Consider the following 21,120-nt stretch of genomic DNA (forward strand, 5'->3'; position numbering starts at 1 on the left):
GTTTTTCTCTCATTTAGTGGTCATGTTCGTGCCCCCCGGATTGGAGTTCAGTCAAATTTATATTTTTATGTTTTATGTAGTGTCACATATTTTATAGAACGTTGCCCACGGTTAAAAATTGCCATATATTATGCATTTTACAGAATATATTGGAAGTGAAAAGCAACACCATGTCTGTCCTGGTCAAAGAAACCATTTGATGCAGAAATAGACATTAAAGCAGCTCAGGTGAATGCTATTTTATTTGGTTCAGGACTGTTGGTTTGCCATCAGGCAACTTCCTATGGTTGTGTAAAGAAAGTGAACACCTGATTATGTTATAAAATGGTGGAAAGAATTTGAACTTTGCTCCCCCACTTAAATTTTTTTTTTACTACTAAATGGGCCAATGCTTATGAACCACAGACTTCTGTTTATAATCATTCAATTTATGCGGGTCGCCAGCTTTTGAAAGTAGTGTTTGGAAAAACTGTTTAGATTTTTTTTCAGTTGTTTTAAGATGATAGAAATCCGGTTTTGATTTAGCTCCTATGTCACTAGTCCTTAACTCAAAAACTGTTCTGTTTCATTAAAGGCAATAAGAAAGTTATCTACTGCAGGGTAAGGTATTGACTGCTCATACTGTATGTAGGAAGGGGCTGAATGGAAAAAAAAAAGTATCTTGGTTCGATGACCTTAACTAGAAATACTACAGTTTCACAGTATTTACATAACAATGTACCAGCCCCCTGTGACCCAGCAAGGACAAGCGGATATTTACAACGGATGGGTGAATATTTGTCACTTTGATATAGACTAAAGTAAACAAAGAAGAAACACCTGCACATTTGAGTAGCAGCTTAGTATTATTGCTTAAAATATATTTCTTTGTTCTGTCCACAGGTTATTAGCTGGCTAATTAGTCAGGGTATCTGCTCCAGTACAACTAAAACATTACCTTTATTAGTGATGGGTTGTTTAAGTTTGATTCCATTTGCCTTTCACAGGAAATCTTTCTAAATGACCAAATTCATGTTTCTAATAAGCAAAGGAAATGTGTGGCAGCCTTATTTCGGCCACCTGACTGGCAGTGTGCAGTGGAGGATGGTCTGCTCACTCTGGCCCTTTCTGATATCTCTCGAAAAGGACTTTAAGCTTGAAAAAGGGTATGACTGAAAAGTGGTTTTAAAACCATAACTTTTTTAAGCTGTGGTGTACCTTGAAGCCAGTAACTGTAACAGTAACACCCTCTTAACAGAACAGCTCTTTAAAAACAAATATCCAAGCATCCATTGAACAGACAACTACCTCAGGTTTATTGGTGTCTTCATTTAATTGGCTTCATTAAACCTTTCCTCAGGACTCTGTGCCTTCGGGGACTGACTGACTTTATCAGGGACCTGAAAACACCTTTGGCATAGTGGGTAAAGCATTATCTCAAGTTAATAAGTTGATGACCATCTCCCTGTCATGTGTTTCATGTTTTAAGTCTTGAGAGGGAGATATGGTTAGCTGAAATATTAGTCAGCCACATAAGAAAAGATACAGAAATGCAACAACTCACTGGTCCTCACAGTTTCATCCAATGTTCAAGCAAAGCTTACTTTTTAGCATGTTTCATAAATTGTCCTTTTTTGTCTCGTTTGTTATGCAGTCGTTGCCCAAGGAAAAGAAAATTCTGAACACAAAACCACCTACCTATTCTCATGGGAAGGTTAAAATTCAGAAAAGTGGGCAATAAAAAAAGTCAAATGTTTCCTATTAAAGTTGTAGTGAACGTTCAGTTTATTTTAGAGCTTTCTGTCGACAAGCATTCTGCAGTTAAAAAGGATTCCCATGCATTGATAGTCACTCTCTTTAAAGTCATACCATCCGATTTCTTTCAGCTAAAAGTACTTTTAGTCATTATTCAGAAAAAAATATAATTTAAAAAGGTCACTTCTGTCATGATGTTTTGGTGTTTGAGTTATGGATTTCTGTAGATGTCTTTCTTTCCTTGTTTGTATACTCTTAGTGTTGCCATCTTAGTTCACCCATTGTTTACTTTTTTTTAACTTTATTCTGTACATTTAGATATGTTCTGTTACGTTCTGTTCCTACTTTTTCCTACTGTAATTGTCAGCTCGTCTGGCTCCAACGTGTTTCAGCCATATTAACCTCCTATGCCTTGACAACTAAACAGAGGAGTAATGGAGGAGGGTGCAATGGTTTGTTTCATGGCTTCACTATTTAGTAGCCGAATGAGCTGATTTACATTTTTCTTGCCATAATTTGTGCAGCACTAGAACTGAGCATTGCTAACTTCTGACCTAGGAGCTCAGAGAGGAGGCCAAGAATCCAATAGTCACTAAGAGGGAGTTCTCATGTTCTCTTTGTGGAGACCGAGCCATCTAGAAGGTCAATCATTACTAACACACTCCTCCAATAAGGCCTTTATGGTAGAGTGGCAAGACAGAAGCCACTTCTAACAGAAGGGCTCAGGTGTATGCTGTAAAATCAAGTCAGAACGCAGCTTAGAAGTTGTCAGAACTGGGGAAACACCATTTTCTGCTCGTATGAACGCAAAATACAATTTTTGGCATGAGCTCCAGGCATCATATTGGGCTCTAAACAGGTACAACTCATCACCTGGCCAACACCATACCTACCATAAACCATGGCGAGGGCAGCATTATGCTGTTGGGATGTTTTTCTGAGGTAGGAACTGGGCGACCAGTCCACATAGAGGCTAAAATCACAGCAGCCAAATATATAGATTATAGAAGAAAACCTCCTTCAACGTGCTCTGGACATCAGGCTAGCATAGTGATTCATCTACCAACGTGACAATGACCTGAAGCACACAAACAGAATAAAAAAGGAGGGGCTTCTGGAGCAGTCTGCAGAAAAACAGAAGATCCTAACAATCACTTTTAGTAAATGTTGCTATGCTGATGGTCTATCTCTAACATTTTAACCTCCACTTGAGGAACACTGGGCAGTAATTGGTAGTTAGTAGATTGTTGGTTCCCAACCTAACGAGACCCTTTGTTACCTCTCATATTTGCCATCTAAAGTAAAACAAAACTGCTTCAATCTCTAAAAGTCTGTATTCCCTAACCCCAAATGGTCAATGGACTAACTTTCAACTATCACCTCAATTAAAAACTTTCCCTTTGTACCAGAGAACCCCCCACATCCTTTCTCCCCCCTCAATACTTCCAGCTCTATTAACACATGCTGACTCATCATTGCTTAAAATATGATGCAAGAATCAACTGCATCCTTCTTCTCATCTTTTGCATGGCTGTAACATAAAAGCTTCCTCTGTATCTACAGGAATGCAGGGAGCTCTGTGTGCCCTCTGCCCATCGGTACACCCCAGATTTAAGGGGGTTCAGCTGGGTCCTCCCTCCCTCTCTCCCTTAGACACACTTTCTGTCTGATATGCTCACTCAGGACTCCCCTGTGAGCGAGCTGGAGCAGGTGAACTCAGCACTGAATCTGAGTGAGATGCTGAGATGAAGGAAAGAGGGAGAGGGGGAAATCTGTGTGTGTGTGTGTTTATGAATTTGTGTGCACACCGCTGCATCGCTGAGCTACAGAGACCGGAGGCAAGGAGAGCTGGAGTGTTTGTCCTTGAGACTGACTGACTGCAGCTGGAAAGCAGAACCACTGACCAGCCGACCAGCCAGTGGATGAAACTGACAGTGAGTACTGAACAGAAGCTGTAAGATGAGCAAACCAGAAGAAGCAGGTTTTATTGCCTTTGCAGCCAGTGTACTGATGTCTTTTTTTTGCTCTTGTCTGCTTAGAAACAGTCCGGTGTGGTCTTTGAGCGGAAACGGACGTGTGTGTGTGTGTGTGTGTGTGTGTGTGTGTGTGTGTTTGTTTTTGTGTGTGCAGGTAAATATCTGCTCTGAACCCATGTGAACTCTACCTTTTTATGACATCCACACTTCATTTAAAACCTTCATGGATGACTTTGTAAGCACTTCAGGAAATTATTCAGCTGCTGAGCACATCTGCAGCAGCATTTGTTCGTGTGTGCTGTATCTGAAAAAAGGCTGTCAGTAAACATTACTGTCCAGAACGTCTTCTCTTCCTCCTCTCGGTTTCTGTTGATGGATCAATAGTTATGCATAAATAATTGGAAGTCATTCTACATAATCTCGCAGATAATTCAGTTTTGACTGGTGTACCTTTGGTCTGGCTGGGAATCAGTAGGCCATGCTGGGCAGGCTAACTGGGTGAGAGGATGACTAGAAGGTGGGGGTCACTGATAGAGCACCCTGAAGAGGGGACATAAGGAAGAAGCAAGGGCAGGTGTTACATTTCACCGCAAGCTGAAACATCCCAGTGGTACACCTTGAAGTATCTGCTGGATCAAATGATGACAGAGAAGACAGAGAAGCAGGGACAGAAAGAACAAATCAGAAGTGGTTGAAGGAAAAAGGTATGTCCAAAAAAGTTTTATATCTTCAAAAAAGTGAATTTATTTATCTTATTAATAAAAAAAGTGAAACTTGTATAATATATGGATTTATTTACATATAAAGTGATATATTTTAAGTATTTATTGCTTTTCATTTTCATGATTATGGCTTAGAGCTAAAAGAAAACAAAAAATATGTTTTGTGAAAATAAGAATATTACTTCAAGGACAATATTTTGTTTCCTTAAATAAAATCACAGGATTGTGATGTTATAGTCAAGTTATGACCTACATAATCATGGGGAAGACCACTGATTTGAGAGTTACCCACCAGACAGTCACTGACACCGACTACAAAGAGGGTAAACCAAAAGAGATCATTGTCAAAGAAGCTAGCTGTTCACAGGGATATATTCCACGCATATTGGTGGAAGGTTTAGTGGAAGGAAAAAGTATGGTTTACAAAAAGGATGAACAGGCAACAGGGATACCTCCAGCCTGATTGTGACTGATAAGTTTGTGAAGTAAAGCCTATTCAGGAGTTTGGGGGATAGACAAGAAACTTGGAATCAGTGCTTCAAGAGCCACCCCACATAGATGTATCCATGACATAAGCTACAACTGTTACATTCCCTGTATTAAGCTGTCCCTGAATAAATGTCAGAAGTGTCTTACTTGGACTAAAGAGAAAGACTGGACTGTTGCTCAGAAATCCAAATGAAAGAAGAGTCAAGACCAAGTATCAAGTACTTGGTCTTGACATATTTTTCAGTTTGCTGACATCTCTGTATTCCAGATTATTTTTCATTGGTTTTATGTAATATTATAATTTTCTTAGAATTTAATTTGGATTTTTATTATCTCTTAGCAAAAACACTTTGTATCACTATGTGTAATGAAACAATTTATGAGTTTCACTTTTTGAACTGATTCCTGGAAATTAATGAACTTTTCAATGATTTTCTAATTTATCTAGATTTACTTTTTAATAGTTTTGTTTTGGAGCAGGACAATACCCACCAAAACCTGACCTTCGGAGCTGCTGACAGTATGTGTTTGGCCCTTAAAAAGATGGCCAGATGGAGATAAAGCCAGAGGCTGGATGCATAAAGCCGAAGTAGCCCTATTTTATTCTGTCTCTGTGTGTTTTGTGTTGACTCGTGCAGCCATGACATGCTGACTCTGAGCCAGAGGGCTAAATTTCCCACCTGTGGAGATAAAAGTGATATGATGAGTTAGAGAGAGAGCGTGCAGTGTCTCTGTGTGAGTGCGGGTGTGTGAAAGTGTCTGTAAGAGTTCCTGACATCAGCAATAAATGTGTGTGGTGCTGACTCCCAGAATTCTGTGTGCGTGTTGGACCTGCATTGGTGGCTCCTCACCTGGGAGGAATCTGTGAACCAGGTGCAGGGGTGAAAAAGCTGCTCTGATAAATGTGCAAGAAACCAACACTCTGGTATTGTCTTGTCAACTGTAAGTACTATATTTACAGGTTTTATTTTTTATTTAGATATTTTTAAACATTATTTTTAGTTAGACTTTACTTGTACCAAAGCCAAAAAGCTGTGACACCCTGACAGAGTAGCAGAAGCCTGACAGAGGTGCCATCTTTCTCAACACGGGGCTGAGCATGGTGAACCACAGTCTTTCAAAGCCTCAAACAGGGTTTCTTCCATGATTGCCTATATGTAGCTCCATCAATCTTCTCATCAACTGTGTATAGTTCCCCTGTTCCTACTGGAGAAAAGCATCCCCACTGCATGACGCTGCCACTAACATGTTTCCCGTGGGGATGCTATGTTCAGGGTGATATGGAGTATTTGTTTTCTCCCATATCTTCTAGCTATATTTCAGTCTCTGACATCCATCTGAGGAAGGTTACCCCCTCAAACATTTCGTATGTTTGAAAGGGTAACCTTCATGAAACTTTCATGTAACTTTCATGAACAGTTTGTTTGAAGTCACCCTACATTCATCTCAGTGAGATTAGGATCTGGGCTCTGACTTGGATCAGGACTTTCTATTTCTTAATCCTGAGCTAGACCTTGATGGATTTAGTGGTATGTCTGGGGTCATTGTTATGTTGCAGGGTCCAGTTCTGCTTTAGTTCTTTACAGTTGATTTTACATTTTTCTCAGCCAACCTCTGATACACGATAGTATTCATGATTCTATGATCGTCATCTGGCCAAGTCCTGCTGCAGCAAAGTGTCCCTAAAACATGGGTTGGTATCCTTTTGTTTTATACAGGTATGTACCGGTACTTTCATATTAACAGTAGTAAGAGCCTGCTTTAGTTCCAGTGATGACATTTAGGGGTTTTTGAGACTTCTTTTAGTATCTGGTGGTCTGCTTTCAGGTTGAACTTGCTTGGACAGCTAGACCTGGGTATGCTGGCAATTATTCTGAAAATCTTCCACTTGGAAACTATTTTCAGTACAGAGGAATGACTGATGTCATATTGTTTTGAGACAGAAGTTTGGAGCACATCAAAGTAAAGTTTTATAGTAGGCAAACCTTTAAAATTCTGAGTAACAATGCTCTAATCGGTTGCACCTGGTGTGATACTCCTATGTGTTATTTTATATTTTTTATTCATAGTACTGTGGGGGTAAAACACAGGGGCTGTTGAAGTGTCCTAATAATTAACTTGAATGTACTGTGGTTTTAAAAATGGTACGTGTGCCATGTGTTTTTATAATGCATCAACATGTATCTTATAATAATTACATGATGGCAAAAGATCCAGACCAGATTTCAGACTTCCAATTGCTTCCACCATATGCTGTAAATGGTCAAAAGAAGGTGACCAGATGATGACCATTTAATCCAATTCTGCTTGTTGAGAATATGTAGGGTGTTTGCTGACATAATCCATATTATGTTGTTAGGAGAAGCTTGGTAACATAGACTAATTCCCCTGAAGGCCTCCAGATGGGCACCTGCCAGAGGTAATATGGTCGGATCGCAGGACAGAGCTAAGAGTTAACTTTCAGCTCCGGTGAATCATTATTTGTAATCAAGCTGCACTTGTTTTGTGCTTTAATACAAAGCATTTCTCCACCAGGGGGCAATCCAGTAAAGTTATTACAAAAGGAGCCTGCAGCTGAAAATGATTCATCAGTGTGTTTTCTGGTCTCAGATATTTATTAAATGAGCTTAAATTTCTCCACGTGAGATCCTCCCTGCCTGAAAGCCTTCCCGTGCATATACGTTTCCCAGCATTTCCTCTGCAGTGAGACTGTATGATCTACAGATAAGGGAAAACCATTTGAGGACCATTGACCCACTGTGGAGAAGCAGCAGCAGGTCCCAGCAGCTCTGTGTGGCATTTCTGTGGTTTTGTTTTTTTAGGCTCCTCTCAGAGGGTTTCTAGGGTTTCTGCCGTCTATGTGTGTGTGAGCAAGGGAGATCTAGGTCTAGATCAGTGCCACAGATCAATATGAAACCGATCCGGATCCAAGTTCTCATCCGTCGGCCGGTTTGTGGCTCATTTGCCTCCAATCCATCTATTTAGAGACACCAAACAGAAAACCCTATAGATTCATGATATTGTCAATTCTCACAGAATAACCTGTTTGTTTATTTTCTTCCTGACTGCCCTTTGCACATTTGGATCTCTCCTACATTTGATATATTAAAAACTCATTTAAAACTCAATTTTTATTCACTGGCTTTTAAATCTGTCTAAACTGATGTCATTCTTTGTTTTGACACTCTACAAGTTGTACAGCACTTCGGTCAGCTCTTGCTGTTTTTAAATCTGCCATATAAATAAATTGACTTGACCTCCTACTTTTCTGCATCTCTCTATGCTTTCAAGACATATTCAACACAGTCTGAGGGGCTGTGTTGGTGCAGCGGAACAGTGGTGTTGGCCACAGTGACAGTAGTCATTCCCACCGTCCTGGTAATTGATAGATGGCTAAGAGTCAGATATAAACTAAGCAGATTACACTCTGTAGATTGGAGGCTAATGCCAAAGTGTGTGGTGGGGGCTGAGTGACTGTCCGGGTTTTGAAGTAAATGCGACAGCTGTCCCCGGAGGATGAGATTCGGTGGCTGTGAGTTTACAGAATGAGGGACAAAAGGGTAAAACACAGACACACACTTTCCCGTTTTCTGCAGATAGAAGTGTATGCATCTGGTGTGTGGGGTCAATAGCTGCCAGCTGGGTGCCCTGTTACAGACAGCTTCCCTCCAGAGCTGGAATCGAGCTTCTGTCTTCAGCTCAGCCTCAGTGTAAAAATATTTTTGATGTCTAGCAGCAGCTATCCACGTTGACTTTCATTTGTTGCATTTACAGTGGGTCGGTGTTGGTTTCTGCTTCCATTCATGTTGAAATCCATGAAACAAAGTTTGTGATATATTCTGTGTGATTTCTTTTAATTCTTTTCTTCTTTTTTGCCAGGTTTGGGTTTTTATTCCCCTCTAAATTATACAGTCTGAGTATCTTTTTAAAGTTACAAGTCAAACGTTTACTGATCACTTTAGATATTTTGTCACCTACAAAATAACATGTCATGGTATTTTTTTTATTTGTCTAGAGTAGTTTTTTCAGCAAACATTATTTAATTAACATTAAATGAATTAGCATTAAATCCAAAAAGCAAGCTTCCACTTGCATATGCATCTGATGACATCGCATATGACCTCCTTTTATGTTTTTCTTTTTTTCTTTATTTTTATGTTTTAAATCAAATTCCTTCTTTAAATGTCTTGTATGTGTCCTGTATGGCTGTGGGATAGTGTTTAAGCTGTACCTGGGAACACTTAATGGACTGGATGACGAATGTCTGCCAGCAGTAAAACAAATGAAAGATTTTAAAGAGGATCACAGTAGGCTAGAATTGGCAGATTTCATTAAATTGATCTTGAGGTATCATTTCAAGCCAATTTTTATAAAAAGGATATGGTTTGATTAATACATTGCATCCTTATCATGTTTCCTGAAGAACCACCTCATCACTGCTAATTTTACTGGAAATTATACCCAGGTAAACAGACTTATAATGATGCCAATCCTACCAATTAACCCAGCAACCAATCAGACCAGGAATAAAAACAGACCTTTTAAAATTTTAAAAGACAGTCCTTGTTACCCTCAGCGTATGCTTCTGCTTCATCTTCTGCAGCAGTGTCTATAATCACTTGGGAGAGTCATCAGAGTCAAACTCGCTTGATTCCACCTCAGTTTTTCATAAATAATTTTGAAAACTGGCCCTAATTTATTTTAATGACATTTATTAAACTAAAATAAGGAAATCTGTTATCTTGTGTCACCCATTTATAAAGAGGTCAATGGAAAAATGAAAGCCTGATTGGATGAGTTCTTCCTCTTACATAGTTGTTAAAATTCCCTACTGTTGTGTAGGTGAAACTCAAGTATTTTGACAAAGCAAATAAATCAGAGGCTAACAATATAATGAATCTGTCATAAGTTCAGTCCATGTGTTTATTTCCACTGCATAACAGTATATAAATGAACAGCATGATCATAGATGATAATAGCCTCTGAGAAGATAAATGCCACTTTCTTTTAATGTCAAATTAAAGTTTTAAAAAGGCTTTACAGAAGAGAAGTTCTTGCAAGATGATTTTTATGTGATACAATTTACTGTTGTAGATTTTATCATCACACTCTAATAATGCCAGTCTTGTTGTAGTTTACGACTCAAATAAAAACAAACAATCAATGTTCCTCTCTTTTCTCCTCTATGGTTGTCACTCGTTTGTGTTTGGATCTACACTAATCATATCCATTAATGTTTTTCATATTTTGTCATTTTAAAACCACGCACTTTTTTGTATATTACTGAGATTTTAAGTGATAGACCAACACAAAGCAGTGCATAACTGCAAATTGGAAGACAAATATATCATGGAAGCCAATTCAAGAAAGCTATAAGCCAGGTAGAGAACAAAGCAAACATGAGAGAAGGTGCTCTTGTCAGATGAGACCAAAATTAAAACATTTTGGATTACATTTAAATTACTGTGCAGTGCTAGAAAACTAGCACTGCACAGTAATTTGTAATTTATCACCCTGAACACATCCTCCCAATTCTAAAACATGGCAGCGGCAGTATCATGCTGTGGGGTATGCTTTTTTTCAGCCGGGACAGGAAAGTTGGTCAGAGGTAGGAAGATGGATGGCGCTAAATACTAGGCAACTCGAGAAAAAAAACCTATTAGAGGCTGCAAAGGACTTGGGGGCAAGGCAGAGATGCACTTTCAGCAGAACAATCGTAAAGAGGCAGCCAGATCTACAATGAACTGGTTTAGATTTCTGCGTAAGAATGGCCCAGTCAAAGTCCAGACCAAAATTAATTTGAGAATTTGCGAAAAACTTAAAAAAATTCTAATTACACGCAGTCTATCTAATCTCTTCAAAGTTGGTAAATACATAATTTAATAGACGTTTTACTGTAACTGCAGCAGAAAGTTGTTCTGTAAAGTATTGACCAATGGGGGTGAATATAAATGCACACCACTTCTCAGTTATGCACTGCTTTATTTTTGTCTGTCACATCAAATCCTAACAAAATACACAGAATGTAATACAAAAATACGAAAAGGACCTGAGTATTAACACTTTCGTAATGCACTATACCCATATTTGATTTCCAGTATCTGTGTGCATGTAGCTACCATGATTTTTTCGGTTAGGTGGGTGCATAATGAGATAAAGTCCGCAGTCTGCTGTCCGACCTTTATCTCAGGAACAGATTAGCAGAGGTGATTTCATTCCTGTGGAGTAACCTCAGAGCATGGCATCAGGTTGACCAGAGACGAAGAGATTGGCAGACACTATCAAGAGAAAGACACTCTGTTGCTTACAGATGTGTCTGAAAGTTTGCAAAACCGTTAGAACATTCTGCAGAGCTTCTTCAAATTGATCACATGACTCCAAGATTATAGAAGTTATCAAAAGTAAATTAGAAGCATAAACAAAGGAGGCAAAAGCAGGTGGCATCATGTCTAAATTACAAGATCCCACCCTAGGCCTGAGTGTCAAATCTCATGTCTTGGAAGTGTTTTATGGCCTAAATATGGAGATTTCTGAGAAGTTCCTAAATGGAGGTTAATGCTCATTTGGTTAGAAAGGTTGCAAAGTGCCCCTAAGGATATTAAAGAAAAACTCACCTTTCCCGCATTTGGGTTCGGGGGCATGTGTACGATATGGGTGTCCTTGTTGGGGGTGGCCCTGTGGGGAACTTCATGTTGAGGTTCACTGGGGGTGGGAGGCTCATGGGGTTGGGATCGGAGCCCATTGGGGGGTCGGGACTGCTCCGTCCTGGGGCGGCTCTGGTTGGCGGGCTGGTTTGGGCCATGTGGACCCCTCTTTTGTACATAGCCCCCTCTCCGGAGGTGGATGGGGGTTGTTGGGGACTGGGTTCCGGGCCGGGGCCGCCCAGGTCTGGGTGGTGCCGGCGCTGTCTGCCTGTCTCTGCCCCAGGAGAAAGGGTGACCACCTCCTGGGTCCGAGGGCTGGTTGTCCCTATAGGGGGTACCAGCGCCTGGACCTGGGAGTATAGAGTATGCATGGGGAGTGTGAGTGAGTGTATGACGTCCATTGTTGTTTGTCTTTACGTTGGGTGCGAGTGATCTCATGTGTATGCAAGAGGGTGGGAGTGGGTGATTGTGACTGTGAGTGCCTGTTTTTTTTTTTTTGTGACGGGTTGGGTCTTGGACTGCTCCCTCTCCTGGATCAGCTTAGGCCCACCCATCTTATGGGGGGCCTATTTCCTCCCCGCCACACTACCTGCCGGTGGTTGGAGTCTCTGGCCGCTGGTGTACTTGTGGTTCTCGGTGTCCGCAGCTGGGTGCTTTGGTGTGGGCTGGCTCACTCCCGGTGGCTGCTTGCCGGGGCCTGGCCCCCTGGGCTCTGTCGGGCCTCTGCTTGGGGGGTGGTGTGTCCCGGGGTGTTGGGTCTCTGGGTCCATGTCTGGATCTGCTCGGGCGTGGAAGGCTGCCGGCGGGGCCTGTGGGCTCGTCGCTGCGGCTCTCTGGGGCTTCTGCATTGTTGCTGCTGGGTGGTTCCCCTGGGACTCTCCACTGCTCTTCTCTGGGGGGGTTGCGGTAGTCCCGGCGGTGGTTCTCCTGGGGATCCTGTGCTGTGGGGGGCCTTTGGATGCCTGTGGCTCGGATCTCCTCAGTGTCCTTCCAGGGACCATGGGGCAGGCCTGTGGGTCCTCAAACTCCCTATTGCATATGTTTGTGGAGAAACCTTGTATACAAAGCGCGTCCACACCCATACTCACAGGTGTTGAGCTTCAGGTGTTGACAGATACACAGATGTTCTATTTTGGGCTGCACCTCTCACTAAGTACATTTTACATTCAGAATTACCACTATTTTGTTAAAAAAAAACAAAAAACAGCTGCAGGTGTATAAGCAAGCAGGGTGTAATCTTTTATTCTCTTCATCCTTCTTTCTCTCCTCCACTCTTTCCTTCTTTTCTCCCCTTTTTCCCTTTTGCCCCGTCTCTCTCTTTTTCAAGCTTCTGTTTTCCTTTTCATTTCAGTCTCCGTGTCTGTAACAATTGAAATATTCCCAAAGAAGTTTATAATAAAGTTTCTTTTATAAATATCAAGCAGAGCTTTAAAGCATTAGCTGTGATGCTCTACTTGTGAAAGTAAATCTATTGGGCAATTTCTTGGCACTCAGACAACAATTGAGCGATACTCTGCCGGACAGGACATGGTAAAAAAAAAAAGAAAGAAAAACTCACCTAAAATGAGACAGATATCTACAAAATATTAACAATAAAACCAGGCCTTCCCCTCCTGAAAACATCAAACACTAATAAAGAAAAATAGGTGAAGAATTGCTCTATAAAGTCTAAAGGTCTGGTAGCAAAACTAGAAGTTTCTGGTCTAAGTTAGTAGTTTTCGTTTGGATACAAAGCAATGCTGCAGCACAGAATCTTGTCCCATGTGAAGCATGGGGGTGGTAGCATGACAGTTTGGATATATTTGGCTGCATATTAGCAACGATTGTTGCCCAATACTGAATAGCGAATTCTAATAAAAAGAATGATGACAGTAACATCACTTGTTGTTTTTGGACTTGAAAAACAAAGTTCAAAGCTCCAGCCTTTTTTCAAACGAAATGTGAAGGAAACTGAAGCAAGCAGGTCATGTCAGGTTTCCTGACATCTATCTGAGTTAGGGCTGCATGGATTATTGGCTTAATATTCTTTCAAGATGACATTTTGATGTTCCTTATAGAGGTTAACTCCATTGGGATCAGAAACTAACATATGTCTGTAATTCATCCCTATGCTATATTGAATTGATTTTAAGTGATACACAAGATTTTTCCTGATTTGTATGCAGATGCCAAAAACATTTTTTTCAGCGGCCGCTGGCCACATAATTTGCTGGCGAAATGTCAGGCGAGCGACAGCACACGAATGAGGCAAAGAATTTGCTGAAATCATGGTCGAACTGAATGCACCATTAAATGTCAATTCACAAGAAAGTGGAATAAATCTGGATTTAAAGTATAATTTTGATGTTGGAATGCAACAAAAACACTTTTCTGCGTATGGATTGGAATGCTGCTCCTGGTTCAGGCTAATTACATGATTTAATTATGTTTTTTTTCCCCTAATTATAGTTTTAAAATTTGTGTTTGCAGTTTTAAATCTAACATCTTTTTCTTTGCATTTTAAGCGATACCAACTTATTTTACACTTTTTTTTTTTACTGTTAGTAGTGACTTGCGCTGTAAAAATGCTGCTTTATGTTGCGCCTGCTGATCTTTGTGCTTGCTGGACTCTGCCAACTCTCTGCCTCCCATTTAGTTTGCACGTGTGCTTTGTGAGTGAAAGGAGAAAGGCATCATGTTAGGCACCAAGCCATAGCTGATTATCTCAGATAAAAGAGCTGTAGCTGGTAAGTCAGTTCTAGGCTTAAGTATAATTTAAGTTAATGTGGTTTGGTATGTGGATGTCCATATGTTTGTTTATATGCTGTCTCTGTGGAAAACTTTTTACATTTTGCTTCATTTAAATCTTTAATTGTACTTGGATGATAGTTTTTTTTTTCAGCTATGTTCACATTTGCAGCTCAAAATATTTGCTTTCTTTTCCATGTCAGAAATCAAGAAAAAATAAGTTAAAAGGCTTTAAGGACAAAAGTCAAGCACAAAGCATACAGCCAAAAGTTGCAAAACTGTGATGACATTATAACACCGAACTCTCAAATCTATCCATACTACAATGGTCATAGAGTAAACTAGTGATAGCTGAATCTCCAGCTTAAATATATGTTCATAACATTAAGATTTATTTGCTGATTTGTGGAAGAGGAAGTCAGAAAAAAAGAACGCACCCTAGTCAGGAAGTAAACAGTAATCTGTGGCAAGTCCAGTCTGCCTGCAACTTGCCACAGTGGCAACTGACCTCATGTGACAAAAATAAAAAATTAAAAAACCAAAATTTTTGCTGCATTGAGATAAAAGTTGTAAATTCTGGTCCGATACTTTGTATTACCATGGTCTGTGTAAAACACAGCAGCAGTGAATGGAAGGAGCTGAAAGTCTCGTTTTTCTGCTTATAATCAGTCCATGTTTTGCATGTACATTGTTTACACTACAGTAATGCAGCTGTTTTAACATTATTTCAACTCATGGTCAAACCCTATGGAGCTTTTCACAGTTATAGTTTTCTCCCAACAAAAACGTGTTGTATTGGCCGTGTTGTGGTTGGAAGAAAAGTCAAAATGCTGATACACAGTTTGTTGTTTATTTGGCTCAGAGACTGCTACTTCAAACAGGGAGACTTTTTTGGTGGGTGAGGAGAAATCTGCCCTATTTACCCATTTTCTTTCCTAAATCTTAAGCATTTTACAGCAAAGCAGGATCTTTAGAGAAGTAAACAGAGCTCACTCTGTCTTTTTCACTGTTACCAACATCCATTGGATATCTAGCAGTTACTGTGTCCCACTGGCTAAGTGAGGCACAACCCGTTATTAGGAACACTCTATGCCAGGAGCTTTCACTACTTTCTATATGTGCACAACACCCAATCAAAACTCAGGTTGCTCTTTAACCTCCAACTTTCCCGGTTGAAATCCCAACTTCAAGGGGTGTTGTTGTTCTTTTTCCGCCTGGGAATTCTGAAAGTCCGATTTTGTAGTACAAAGAGAAGACACCATGAGACATACCAAGAATTATATTGAACACTTTCCTGTCATTTAGTGGTTAGATATGTCCAATTATGCCTAATTTAGATTATTTACAAACTAAATACCTAAATGTATATCATATGTATTTGCTGTAGTCACCTTTAACAATTTAATTTAATTTATAATCTGTCTGAGAGCAAACACATAAGTAATTTATTAGTTATTCAACTGTAAAGGAATTTATCCGCCAATCCAGATATTACACCCAGCCTCTCTTTAAAACTGACCTGCATTGAAAAACTTTAAAAATATAAATTGTGAATTATATATATATATATATATATTAGCATTGTTTGTTCTGTTCTGAAACTAACAGAAAACCTTTAAAACAAAAACAAAAATTAAAGGAGAAGTGGATTTATTTCTGCGCCTGATGAATTGTAATCGAAGCTCCCACACTGACAGCTTAAACCTGTTAAATAGGCACACCACATCAATCACATCCACCTGCCCCAGCGGCAATGAGCGCTGCTGATTGGCTTAGAGAGCAGCCAATCAGATGTCCGATGGAGTGGCCGCTTCGGACAGACACAGCTTGCAGTCAGTCGCAACAGTCCGTCCGGACTACAAAGATCGGTTCGGTGAGAAGTGAGAGTGACGGAAAGACAGGCGGACAATGAGCGGGCAGAGGGCGACACGGCAGAGGAGAGGGCAGTAGATGGAGACAAAAAGGTCCTTGGCCAGAAAACTGTAAATTAAGAAACAGCTGAAGGGCAGGTGTAGCTTAGGCTTTGAGAGGTGTTCAGTAAACAGAGAAAGACAACGGAACATTTGTTTTTTTAATCATTTTATCCGGGATATGGTAGCAGAGCGCACATGGATTTAGTCGACCTCTACCTTCCCGAGTGTTTCAGCTACAACTCTGACACAGAGTAAGTACCTTCTCATTATACTGTGCCCGGTTTTGGGCTGAAAGTACTGAGCAGGTTAAGTGGACATTATTTTATAAAAAAAAAATTTTATTCTAATTTTTTACATTACTTAAACGCGCCTGTGTATCAAGTAACTTTAGGGTATTTATTTATCTTAAAGTAGCCAATTTAAATTATAATACATCACTGCCAATCACTTGTTTTTTTGATTAAGAGTATTTTTACGCACTAAATCCAGTTTCTCTGATTTCAACCACAGAAATTGTAAATCATATTAAGCTTTTTATAATTTTACTACCTGTGAGGCTATAAGGTTTCTCAACTATTAAGTATCTTTAAAATGTTGTAGATATAAGATTGGTAGCCTGCAGAGGCCAACCATGACATAAGCGAACTAAGCAGTTGTTACTGCCAAAATGTATTCGCATAAAAAAGTGTATATTTTTTTTACTGTCAAACACATTCTATTTTGAGTACCGCACATACAATAGATATAAATCTAAGTATTTAGTATACATATTGGCAAAATATGGCATATTTGGGTGTAACTCTGACTGCTAGATGGCAGCAAAGGGTTTCCAATACAATCCTGGGTATGTGTAGAATATGCATCAAGAGTCAGTACTGGGATACAAGCGCCTCCTTGGCTATGCGTCAGTTTGTGGTAAATTTGCAACAATAGCCTACAAGGCAAGACATGCAGCAAGAGCTCTATAATTAGCGTTAAAGTCAGGTGTACAAATCTCATTTTCACTTGATAGACTCTGATTGGTTAAATATTTAAAAATCTGATTTTATTCCTTCAAAACTAACAACCCCGACCATTTTTGGTCTATAAACACACTGGCCAAATTTGATGCCCTTTTTTGAGTTTACTAACAATCAGATAAAATTGCCTGTACTTTACCGTAGACAAGTTGATGATTGGTAGTCTGCAAAGAAGGATCAAGGCATAAGAAAACTAGGCAGTTGCTTTGGGTCCCTACACTAGCAGGGGTGGCTCAAGAGGGGCTGAATAGTCAGTAGCCAACTCTACAAATGTAGGAGTAATAAATCTGTATCAGTAAACGGGCCCGTAGGAGTAACACAAGATGTGCAATTTTCTTGATAATAGAGATGCACCAAACAATTAACCAGAGATCAAGGTCTGTTAATTTCCCCCAATCAGTTATGAAGCCTACCTAATGAAATCCTGTTTAGAGCCTCATACAACCTTTATTTAGTCAGTTTTATTTATTTTTTTTTAAACAGTGTCTAAGCTAATAACTACTTATTTAAGCTCTATTAAGGTAAAAAAATAATATGAATAGCATCTCAAGAATATTTTCAATATTAAATTAAATGAAATTAAATTGTTTTCTTTAATTAACAGTAAAAGGTTTTTCATTTTAATATTGAATGTATCGTCTCTTTCAGCGTGTGTGTGTGTGTGTGTGTGTGTATATACATGCAGTGTGTATGTATTATATACTGAAACCCAGAGAGTGAATACATGGTACTTGAAATATAAATATAAAAGCCTTTGTCATTGCAAACATTAACATTGCAATTGAGGTTTCGGGTATTATGCAGCTGCAGTTTATTCTTATCGATTATTGTTTTTGAGAGGTAGTTCACTCCATTTTTTTCTGTTGTGGAAAGTTCAGTTCATTTCTAGCAGAAGATTTTAAGACAGAAAAAGCAAAGACAGTTTGGAAAAATCTGTTTAAAGCAGCTGTTCAATTACCCACCACAGACTTGCTTTTTGATTGTCCAAAATTTCTGTAATCATTTAAAAAAAGGAAAAAAAGACACATCTATTATCATCACAATTCCGCTTTTATCAGCCGCGGCATAATCACTCTGCAGATTTCAGCAGCAAGCGTTTCCCGATTGAAATTAACCTTCCGCCGGCAGCAGAGAAGAAAAGACAATTAGATGAAAGACAGAGAGAGACGGGAAGACATGTGGACACGCAGGTTGGCTGATTGCATGTGACACAAGCAATCAGATAAAGAAACCGGAAGGAGGGCGATGACAGCTGCAGATCACCCCTACTTCCTGCATCCATCTCCAGAACCTGCAGGTCCGAGGATCCAGCCTCAAGTGCCTCATCTCGTGGATTCATCCAAAGCTTGTGTAAGGCTCTTACGGTTGGCTGAGGGTGTCACTTATCCCCGCTCATCTCTGGATCATTAGTAGGGCCAAAAAAAAACACTACTGAGACCCCAGTGACCTAAATCACCTCTCTGTGGACTTAGAGATTGAGCAGAACAGATGCGCAACATGTCCTGGGATATAGCTGGATTTCAGATATTTAGAGTTTTATTAGTTTCGGAATCTTTTCCTATTTTATTTTAATAACTTCCCTCTTATTTTATCTATTTCTTCCCTCGAACACTCCTTTTTCTCCTCCAGTGGGCCATTTTCTGTATTATGGCTCTGCTCATTAGACAGAAAGTGTTGCCCTCTCTTCTCTCAACTCCCTCTTCCCTCCCAGGTTAATGAGCCACAGGACTGCCCCTCTCTCTTTCTGTCTAGCTTTTTCACACTCCCTCTTCCTGCCTGCATCTCTTTTCATTTCACGCTGCATTTTATCCTTTGTTACTAGGGATGGGTACTGAATTCCGTACGTTTATAGGTACCAACCGAATTCCATTGGTCGCTGCAAAATTTGTGACTCGGAAGTGCAAGGCCAGCGGCGGGAACACTTCTAATCTGATGAAGCACCTGGCTAAGCGCAAGATTTTTCTCAAGGGTGAAGAGTGTACAATATTCATCAGCCTCAGATCTACGGCTACAACTCCTGCATTTGTTACCGTTAACAGGCCTGCATCCGTTAGCGGCGGGTGTACGCCTCCTGCCCATATACAGGTCCTTCTCAAATAATTAGCATATTGTGATAAAGTTAATTATTTTCCATAATGTCATGATGAAAATTTAACATTCATATATTTTAGATTCATTGCACACTAACTGGAATATTTCAGGTCTTTCATTGTCGTAATACGGATGATTTTGGCATACAGCTCATGAAAACCCAAAATTCCTATCTCACAAAATTAGCATATTTCATCCGACCAATAAAAGAAAAGTGTTTTTAATACAAAAAACGTCAACCTTCAAATAATCATGTACAGTTATGCGCTGAACACTTGGTCGGGAATCCTTTTGCAGAAATGACTGCTTCAATGCGGCGTGGCATGGAGGCAATCAGCCTGTGGCACTGAGGTCTTATGGAGGCCCAGGATGCTTCGATAGCGGCCTTTAGCTCATCCAGAGTGTTGGGTCTTGAGTCTCTCAACGTTCTCTTCACAATATCCCACAGATTCTCTATGGGGTTCAGGTCAGGAGAGTTGGCAGGCCAATTGAGCACAGTGATACCATGGTCAGTAAACCATTTACCAGTGGTTTTGGCACTGTGAGCAGGTGCCAGGTCGTGCTGAAAAATGAAATCTTCATCTCCATAAATCTTTTCAGCAGATGGAAGCATGAAGTGCTCCAAAATCTCCTGATAGCTAGCTGCATTGACCCTGCCCTTGATAAAACACAGTGGACCAACACCAGCAGCTGACACGGCACCCCAGACCATCACTGACTGTGGGTACTTGACACTGGACTTCTGGCATTTTGGCATTTCCTTCTCCCCAGTCTTCCTCCAGACTCTGGCACCTTGATTTCCGAAAGACATGCAGAATTTGCTTTCATCCGAAAAAAGTACTTTGGATGAGCAACAGTCCAGTGCTGCTTCTCTGTAGCCCAGGACTGGGGAATGCGGCACCTGTAGCCCATTTCCTGCACACGCCTGTGCACGGTGGCTCTGGATGTTTCTACTCCAGACTCAGTCCACTGGTTCCGTAGGTCCCCCAAGGTCTGGAATCGGCCCTTCTCCACAATCTTCCTCAGGGTCCGGTCACCTCTTCTCGTTGTGCAGCGTTTTCTGCCACACTTTTTCCTTCCCACAGACTTCCCACTGAGGTGCCTTGATACAGCACTCTGGGAACAGCCTATTCGTTCAGAAATGTCTTTCTGTGTCTTACCCTCTTGCTTGAGGGTGTCAATAGTAGCCTTCTGGACCGCAGTCAGGTTGGCAGTCTTACCCATGATTGGGGTTTTGAGTGATGAACCAGGCTGGGAGTTTTAAAGGCCTCAGGAATCTTTTGCAGGTGTTTAGAGTTAACTCGTTGATTCAGATGATTAGGTTCATAGCTCGTTTAGAGACCCTTTTAATGATATGCTAATTTTGTGAGATAGGAATTTTGGGTTTTCATGAGCTGTATGCCAAAATCATCCATATTAAGACAATGAAAGACCTGAAATATTTCAGTTAGTGTGCAATGAATCTAAAATATATGAATGTTAAATTTTCATCATTACATTATAGAAAATAATGAACTTTATCACAATATGCTAATTGTTTGAGAAGGACCTGTACTGCTGGAGATAGGCACCAGCTTCCCCGTGACCCACTATGGAAGAAGCGGTAGAAAATGACTGACTGACATTTATAACCACATAAACACACACAAAAGTGCCAAAAATTGGTACCGTTGAGTACCGATACCGATTCCCATGTATCGGATATCGATACTGTATTGGTTCAAATGTGAAAGGTGCCCATCCCTAATTGTTACATAGGTGCAGCTTGTGTTGTTTTAGATACTGGGGCACAAAAGGGATGATAA

At 40.2% G+C, this 21,120-nt stretch overlaps 1 protein-coding gene across 2 annotated transcripts in view; it reads left to right on the forward strand.

Annotated features, from left to right (window-relative positions):
- Window positions 1-3,503: 3,503 nt before the first annotated feature.
- The window catches only part of LOC124881531 (estrogen-related receptor gamma-like), a 50,515-nt gene continuing 32,898 nt past the window's right edge, over window positions 3,504-21,120 (forward strand). The window contains exon 1 of one of the 2 annotated variants that reach the window (XM_047387125.1): window positions 3,504-3,668. Coding sequence is in view for 1 of the 2 variants with exons in the window: in XM_047387124.1 (XP_047243080.1) it covers window positions 16,401-16,456 (56 nt within the window). In the remaining variant the exon portion in view is untranslated. Of the gene's footprint in view, window positions 3,669-16,071; window positions 16,457-21,120 lie in introns of those variants that run through there. The other variant, XM_047387124.1, reaches the window with a different exon arrangement.

Source organism: Girardinichthys multiradiatus, chromosome 15 (genome assembly GCF_021462225.1).
Source record: "Girardinichthys multiradiatus isolate DD_20200921_A chromosome 15, DD_fGirMul_XY1, whole genome shotgun sequence".
Taxonomy (NCBI): Eukaryota; Metazoa; Chordata; class Actinopteri; order Cyprinodontiformes; family Goodeidae; genus Girardinichthys; species Girardinichthys multiradiatus.